Genomic DNA, 8,800 nt, shown 5'->3' on the forward strand with positions numbered 1-8,800 from the left:
TACCAGAGTTCAAAAGAGGATTGTTGTTCAAAATTGTTGGTGCACGTCTTGCTGGCGCATCTGTGAGCAAGACAGCAAGTCTTTGTGATGCATCAAGAGCCACAGTATCCAGGGTAATGACAGCATACCACCAAAAAGGACAAATCACATCCAACAGGATTAACTGTGGCCTGAAAGGGATGTTCGGGTGCTAACCCAGTTTATATCCAAAAAACATAAAACTACGGCTGCTCAAATCACGGCAGAATTCTATGTGCATCTCAACTCTCCTGTTTCCACCAGAACTGTCCATCACCACAATAAATTATTGTGGTCTAAAACCAGGAGTCCAACCCCTGTATTTCTGCTATTAAGGTAAAAATTACATATTTAAGCAGCCTAGACTCTCCTGAGAATAACCTCTGGCATCTGTGACCCTCTTCTATCATTAATCTGCTATTTTTAAACAAATAGAAGCTGGTAAGACTATGCCAGTTATTTATTGATTAATTTATTTTCGCGCTAAAATGAATTTAAGATGCTCAGTTTAAAATCCTACATACAGTAAATATTTAATAAACTCATACCAACATGTGCACTTATTTATTTATTTTTTTGGAATAGGCCTCACCCTGCGTTTACACTGGAACCTGACAAAGCGACAGGCGACCATTCATTTCCTATGGCAGGGTGCAACAAAAGCAGCAGAGCGATATGAAACATGGAGTTGATTTTATCTCAAGTCTATGCAAATGAATTACGATGCGGTGAAGCAACATTCTAACCCGATTGGCTACTAGCATTTCTTTGGACCTATCACATACACAAGGTGGTCCGAGGTCCTCAAGCTTCTGCTCTCTGAACTTTTGGTTCCTTTTGCATTTTGTTCCTACCATCATAGAGAAAACATGGATGCCCAATCAAATCACATAATAAAGTGGCTAATTATGCCCTAATTTCCCTCCAAAATTTTTTTTTTCAAGCAGGACTAAACATTACTGGATGTCATATAAAAAAAAATCATTGACCATGTCTTATTAAAATTTATTTTTTAACCATTATAGGGATTTTAATTTAGTTACCAAATACATATTTAACACATACACACATGTAATAAATAATATGTTTTTTTTAAGGACGTTTGCATTAATTTTAAGAATGCAGACTTTCTTAACATTTTTATTTTACAGGATTTTAAAAACTTATAAGCCTGCCTATACATGGCCTTTATAACCATTTCACACCAACTGATGTAATCTTACATCCAGTGAACATTTAATATAGCTTATACCAAAAAGCCCAGATTTCTTTTTTTTTGGAACAGGCCTTCAGAGAAAAGGCTTATAAAAGGGTTACGTAAGCGTCACGTCGCTTTATGAATGCAGACCTTCGGTAAAACCTTGCAGATCTGTCCTGAACTCTCTGTTTTGTATCAAGTATTCATGTTTGCTGCTCCGCCTGAGCTACTCTTTTACTGGACGCAAAGTTAAGTGAACACGGAGAGAGAGAGAGAGAGAAAGAGAGAGAGAGATAGATGGGGAGAGAGAGAGGGAGAGGGAGAGATACCTAGTAGCCGTGAGCTTTTTTGGACGATGGACAAAGGAAAGGATGAGTGTGTGGGAGCGAGTGTGAAACGCAGCTTTCGCCCAGAGTTCAGAATCAGCATAATTCCAACTTCCACTGCCCATGTGCCGGCCCACGTCCTGCCTTGATCAGCCTGCCCACTTGACCCTTCCATCTCCACAGACGCTTCCCCGTCTCTACTGGTTCCCTGCGGAGAGGAGCTTTGTACCTCTGCGCTGCACGGACACTTTTTTCCCTCGCTCTTCCCGTTTACCCGCTGTCCTGTTTTCTTCCGAAGCGAGCATTTATCCGAACGCCGCATTCTTTTTTAGGTGCTCGTTGTTAAACACATTGATTGATTTTACTCGAACCCTTCCGCTCTTTTGCACGCAGACGCTGCACTCTCCTCAGCTGCATCCTATGTATTTCTGTGGACTGTTCTGTGGCTGGTTCTGAACTGTGATAGGATACAAATCAATGGCGATGCAATTTTAATGAACACGGGCGAAGGTTACAGTGAACTGTTTCACTGTTTCTGGGACATGTATGTTTCCGCAGCTGTTGTGGTAAAAAAAAAAAAAAAAAAAAAAATCCCTCAAGGTCTTTAAAGCCTTCAGAGAAGACCTCAAGATTCCTGAGGACTGAAATACTACATGTCTGCAATTTTTAGTTCCTTTTTTTTATTATTTTATCATCATGGTATATTTAACAGCAGATGTGGCACACTGTAAAAATTCATTTAGAGGAGAGGTAGTGCAAATTCATATATACAGCTCTTAAAAAATAATAATAATACATAAATAATAATAATAATAATAATAATAATAATAATAATAATAATAATGAGAGACCACTTTAGTTTCTGAATCAGTTTCTCTGATTTTACATTTTACTATTTATAGATATAAGTTTGAGTAAAATGAACATTGTTGTTTTATTCTGTAAACTACGAACAATTTTTTTTAATATTGTCATTTAGAACATTTATTTGCAGTAAATGAGATGCAGAGCTTTCAGAAAATAAGTTCATAATTCATAAAGTTTTAAGAGTTCAGGAATCAATCAAAAATTGGTGGAATAACCCTGGTGGTTTTTAATTAGAGTTTTCATGCATCTTGGCATGTTCTCCTCCACCAGTCTTACACACTGCTTTTGGATACCTTTATGCCTTTACTCCTGGTGCAAAAAATTCAAGTAGTTCAGTTTGGTTTGATGGCTTGTGATCATCCATCTTCCTCTTGATTATATTCCAGAGGTTTCCAATTTGGTAAAATCAAAGAAACTCATAATTTTTTATTGGTCTCTTATTTTTTTTCCAAAGCTGTACATATAGTCAACATTAATGTTATTTACTAATATTTTTAATTTATAATTTGGACAAAAAATGTCCTATTACATGTGTAAGTACACTCACCCTGGTACACCTGTGTGCTTACACAAGTCAAAATTAACCTTAATACATCTATGTAACTACATAACCAGTACCTGCGTAGTTAATCTGTAACAATGGGTACTTCATTAGTAGTTACACTGTAGTTACATGGATTGTTATCGTATAACTACATAGTACTTAGGGACACTTAATATAAAGTGGGACCAATAATATTTTTCTTGTTACATTTTTTGGTTTACATTTTTAAATTATTTAAAATGTATTTTTATTATAAGCATTTTCATATGTTATTAATTTATTTACCAGAACTGACACAGTGAAGTGTTCTTTAGTGAGCTTCAGTTTCACTGCATCCTAACAGTGTTTTATAACTGTTTTATAAACACTGTGATAAATGGAATGAGTCCCTGTTACTTTAGTGTAGGGTTGAATAAGAGCTTATGTACTCAAGCATTGCTTTATAAATATTTTTATTAAATCTTTACGCATGTGTCATGAAGACCGTATGTAGATAGTCTTCAGTAGAACAGTATCATTAGTATTATCTCTGTTTGTACAATTCTATTTCCATTCCATCTTCATCTCCTGGAAAGTCACTGGGCCTGATTATTCTGGCTTAATGCTACAAAATGGAACAACTGGGCCGGTTGGTTTGGCGGCACTTGAGGAATTTGAGGAACGTCTCCATCTTATGAGCATCCTTCTTAAAGCAGGACAGCATGGCGTAGTCCCTCAGCACGTGCTCCACCATGTCCGTGGGCAACAGGTACGGCGTCACACTCTCGTTGTTATGCAGCTCCAGGCTTCCCTCTTCCAGCATCTGTGAGGAGGAGAGAAATGTTTATACAATTCTTATAATTTATTTTTGGAAGCTAAGCTGGAAAAAAATATTTTTTTGGACTTTTATCCAAAGCGACTTACAAATCATGATGTACACTTAACAACAGAGAATATTTAAAACATAGAAATTTAGAATGGTGGGATAGAGAAGAGAAGAAGAGAGAGCAGGAAATGAGGTTAGAAGTAGTTAGTTTGTTAGAGGTGTTAGGAGAGTAAATGCTCTTTGTAGAGCTCAGTCTTTAGGAGTTTCTTAAAGGTACAGAGGAACGTTCCTGTTAGTTTGTTCCAATTCAATTCAATTCAATTCAATTTTATTTATATAGTGCTTTTTACAACAAAAGTTGTCACAAAGCCGCTTTACAGAGAAAAACAGGTCCACGCCTCTTATGAGCAGCACCACAGAGATGCCAATTTTATGGTGACACAGTGGCAAGGAAAAACTCCCTTTAAGAGGAAGAAACCTTGGAAGTAACCAAGACTCAGTCCGAGGAACCATCCTACTCTGGTTGACTCGCTCAGTACAATCAAATAACAAACAACAAACAAATAACAGAACAAAACAGTACAAAGAATAATGTGAGCTATAACTAATGTAAAAGGTACTAATTTATGAATATAAAAATGTGAAATGTGTTCCACCATTGGGGAACTATGAAGCAGAACACTCTGGATTTGTGGCTTTGTTAACACACTCATTTAATATGGGAAATTTAATGTGTTTATTCATTTTAATTTAACAATTATAGTTTTTTCTAATGCAAAGGCCATAATATTCACCTACTGATGGCTGAGACACTTGTCAGGCTGATGGTGTTTGTTGCTTCGCTTGCCGCTTATCTGTTATTGGTGGATCCTGACTGGTGTTTAGACTCTCTGCCCGAACCCAACCCGAAGTCGAGGTGGGTCAGACCCAGATTTCCCACAATTTTCCTTGGGCTCTGTCAGTTCCGGCTCAAGAAAATGCTCTCTGATGTGGGCCTACGTTTTTTAACTTTAAAGAATTTTAAATGGACCGCTCTTCAATAAATTTTAACACAGTGCAATGGACAGTTTGTGTGTTTAAATTATGTAGTAAAGTAAATATCAACAAAAATGGAGATACTTTCATTGGACAGTTTCATTGGACAGTGAAATATAAACACTGTCATAACAAATCTCTAAACTAGTAAGTCAGCAGAAGAAAAATAGATTGCATTAAACTGAATTAAATCTTAAATTATTTTTAAGCATTTCTGGTGTTCGTTGTTTGTTATTGGTGGATTCAGCCTGGCGTTTAGATTCTCTGACTAAGCCCAACCCAAAAAAAAAAAAAAATAGGCTTCTAAATATTATCAACTTAAACAAGTAAGATAGAGCGATTGTGCAATAGTTACTTTAACTTAAAAAGTTAAGTTTTAGGTGCACCACATTTTGAGTATCAAGTACAGTATTATAAATTACTATAAAAAATAGTTTTCAGAACTAATTATCTCAATTGTTTTGAGTAGACTTAACTTATCAGGGTTTACAGTGTATTACAGTTTACTGATTATGCAGTACATATTTTATTGCTGTTGTTTTTTGCTTTTCACACTTAATATTAAAATGTTTGTTTGTTCAGAAAGGATTTTATATTCTTAAACCTTGTTTAATCACATTATAGTAAAGAAAAGCCATTCAGAATCATGGCGTCCATGTTTTTGTTCATTTTGGTGTTTTTTTGTCATTGGGACTCTACTTACCAGCACACTAAGATCCATCATTGCTCTAAGAACCCAGTGTATCAACTTTATTTTTTATTTTTTTTAATGTATGTTCTGTTTATCTAGTGTTGAAACAGTGTTAGACTCAGCTGTGCAGTAAGTGCAGGTGCTGTACTAGTACTGTACCTTCCTGATGAGGACGAGCACTCCCTGCTCCAGATTCATCAGCTTGGTGGACATCCACTTGGTCTTGTTGAGCAGGTCGCTGGGGGCGTTGTCGTAGCGATCCAGAGAAGCCTGCAGCTCCACCAGGGGATCAATCCAGAACTGGATGAGGATCAGGACGGAGTGGAGGAGCCATTTGTCCTGCATCAACACAGATCCCCCACAACTCTTCAGTCAGTCCCATAAAACCCTCCAAACCCAATGTACCATCAGCCAGAACAATGCAGAACCAGCTCAGTGGAACTTACTGAAATCTGCTGGACTTCGCTTTTGGACGTCGGGATGGGGAAGATGTTGGAGGTGCACAGGTGGCCTCCATGGCTTTGCTGAGCGTGGAAGGAGAAAGGAATGAACATTTGCTCCTGGAGAAAAAAAAGTTTTAAGAGTTACTGGTAGGTTGCAACCAGAACCACAACAGTAGAAGTCTACCTGCACATAATCAGTAAATTATTATTTTTCCTTAATACAGTTTAGATTGAACAACTTAATAACCTGCCTTGCTGATGCACACCCACTGAATTTTATTTCATATTGTAATTAATTTTATCAGAAATGCATTTCCCTTTGTAAAAGATGTAATCTTAATTTTGTTTCTCTTTATAATTAATTTAATCTGAATTGTATTTCTCTTTACAATACATTTATTATATATTATATATAAATGATTTATTTCTTTACAATAAATGTAATTCTTACTTAATTTGTCTTTACAATAAGTTTCAGGTTTATTCAAGTTTAAAGAATGTGGAATTAGGACTGACGTACCACACATAATGTTAAAATAATAATGTTATAATATAATACATTACTCCAGAATTTTCAGCCTAAACAGTCTTTAACGCGAATTATATATATTAATCAATTATATCTTTCAATGAATATGATCTGAGTTATGTTTTTTAAACAATAATTTTGACCCGAATGAGATACATTTAAAAGTTTGTGTTACTTTTTGAAAAATATTATCTGAACTGTATTTCTCTTTACAATTAATTTGATAAAGATTGTGTTACACAGAATTGTATTAAATGGGAACAAAGTGCTTTCAATGAGTCAATGCACAAATTTTTTATTCCAAGTCAGTTTGGAGATTTTTTTTGTCTATTCATCATGACATTTTGAGATATTGTGAATAACTGCCAGATTTATATGATGCCAAAAATTAAAAATGACGACAATGTATTTGTTGTTGGTTTTGTATGTAATATAGAACCCTTTTACTTGAATGCAGAACATACATCTTAAAATATTCTATTAAAAAACATGGAGAGTCCATACTCTCACACTGAGACTAGCCTCAAGACCAGTACTACAGCACTAATGAACATATATCCAAAACAGTACTGCTCCCAAACAATAAAAGAAACCATTTAACCTGCCCATTTAACCTGCCCTAAACCCCCCCCCCCCCAACCCCCCAAACCATCCATCCTCTAACCTTCCCTATTCCCCCTAAATGCACTACCTAACTGAAGGACCAAAAGCATTCAATAATGCTTCAGGAAGAACCTCCTTCCGCTACTTACTTCATGTTCTAACTACTTAAAATAAGGTCCATGTGTGGCTATTGATTATAACATTTACTTACAAACAGTGTCCTAGCCTCCTCAGAGACACGGTAGATGAGCTCTGCATGCTGGATGGCTCGATCCAGAAGCTTCTCCACAGAGATGCTGCACCGGGTCCCTCCAGCGTCCCGGTCCGGGCAGTCCAGGGCAGAACCCAGCAGGCCGTGGATGGAGCAGAACAGGAGTCCCAGGCAGCCCTGCAGAACTGAATACATAAAATATATAAAATATAAAGAGCATGAGCATCGTTTCTGAAAAATTGTAAAAGTCGAGAAGAACCTAAAGACAGATCAGATACTGCACCTTTAGTATTTTTCATTATTGTTCAGTGCGTGGGGCCGAATTCGCTCCTGTTGTCAGTTTCTGGACAACGACGCCTTATATACACAGTGGACTCTTCATGAATAAATCCAGAGACTTAGAAACAGTAACGCAGGTGGTAAGACGATATTTCTGGTCACAGATTTCCACTATGGTTTTATGCATCATCTTTACCTGAAGGAAACAATTCCTGGAAGACCTGGTCAGACTGATCTACACTACAAAAAACGATAGCAACCATCAAAACCCCCACTTTAACCACTCAGAATACCACATTAACTACATAGAATACCACAGAAACCTGTCATAATACCACAACAAACACCTACAACAAAACAGAAACCACCAAGAATTTGACCGAAACCATCTTAGTCTAAGTTTATGAAGGTGATCAAAAGTTAAAGAACACATTTAACCCACCCTAAACCCTCCCTAACCCACCCTAAACCCTCCCTAACCCTCTCTAAGTGAGATATCTAGCTAAAGAATCAGCAAGATTCAATAACATTCCATTCCAACCTTTCTCTTTTCTCGCTTACTTCATGTTCTAACTACCTAAAACAAGGTCCATTTGTGGCTATTGATTGTAGCTCTTTACTAAAAAAAAAACCCTCACTGTTCTTGCCTCCTCAGAGATTCAGTAGATGAGATTTGTTTGCTGGATGGCTTGATTTAGAAGCTTCTCCACTGATATCGCTTTTCCACCAAAGAGGAACCGGCCATGTTCTGGTTTGGGAGCCTAATTTTAAACCGTTTGCCATGTTTCCACCAACAAAAGTAGGTTCTGGAACATGGAACGTTCGTTCACAGCGGAAAATGAAGAATATTACGTCACTGTCCATTGAAAAACAGCAATTTTACAGGAGAGAGAAAAAAACTTGTAAACTTTCAATGGAAGTCAATGTAAAAAGAGTTTATTTCAGGTCGTTTTTAAGAGTTTCTATTGGTCCGTTTATCAATAAGTTTTTAAATTATGTAGTAAACTAAAAATCGACAAAAATGGAGATTTTTCATAGGACAGCGACGATTAGGTCTGAGGGATGATGTATGATGTGATGCTTTGATGGTTCCACTAAAACTGGTGGAAACATTGGGTTCCAGAGTTCTTTTGGTGGAAAAGCGCTCTGAGATGCTCCACCAAGTCCCTCCAGCGGCCCAGTCTGGACAGTCCAGGGCAGAGCTCAGCAGACCATGGATGGATGTTGAACATGATCTCCATGATGTAGCCC

At 37.0% G+C, this 8,800-nt stretch overlaps 1 protein-coding gene across 1 annotated transcript; it reads right to left on the reverse strand.

Moving 5' to 3' along the window:
* Positions 1-3,388: 3,388 nt before the first annotated feature.
* Positions 3,389-7,603, reverse strand: smtlb (somatolactin beta). Its single transcript, XM_022680684.2, has 5 exons — positions 7,554-7,603; positions 7,271-7,455; positions 5,931-6,044; positions 5,644-5,823; positions 3,389-3,755 (listed from the first exon to the last, which is right to left on the reverse strand). The coding sequence occupies exons 1-5, from the start codon at positions 7,567-7,569 to the stop codon at positions 3,558-3,560; spliced, it is 693 nt and encodes a 230-aa protein (XP_022536405.1). The 5' UTR covers positions 7,570-7,603; the 3' UTR covers positions 3,389-3,557.
* Between the last annotated feature and the right edge of the window lie 1,197 nt (positions 7,604-8,800).

The sequence above is a fragment of the Astyanax mexicanus genome, chromosome 20, assembly GCF_023375975.1.
Source record: "Astyanax mexicanus isolate ESR-SI-001 chromosome 20, AstMex3_surface, whole genome shotgun sequence".
Lineage (NCBI taxonomy): Eukaryota > Metazoa > Chordata > Actinopteri > Characiformes > Acestrorhamphidae > Astyanax > Astyanax mexicanus.

Coding starts and splice junctions, on each gene's coding strand:
- smtlb (XM_022680684.2), bottom strand. Junction 6,045..7,270: donor AGGAGGCTAGGACACTGTTT/GTAAGTAAATGT, acceptor TTTTTTCTCCAG/GAGCAAATGTTCATTCCTTT. Junction 5,824..5,930: donor GCGAAGTCCAGCAGATTTCA/GTAAGTTCCACT, acceptor GTGTTGATGCAG/GACAAATGGCTCCTCCACTC.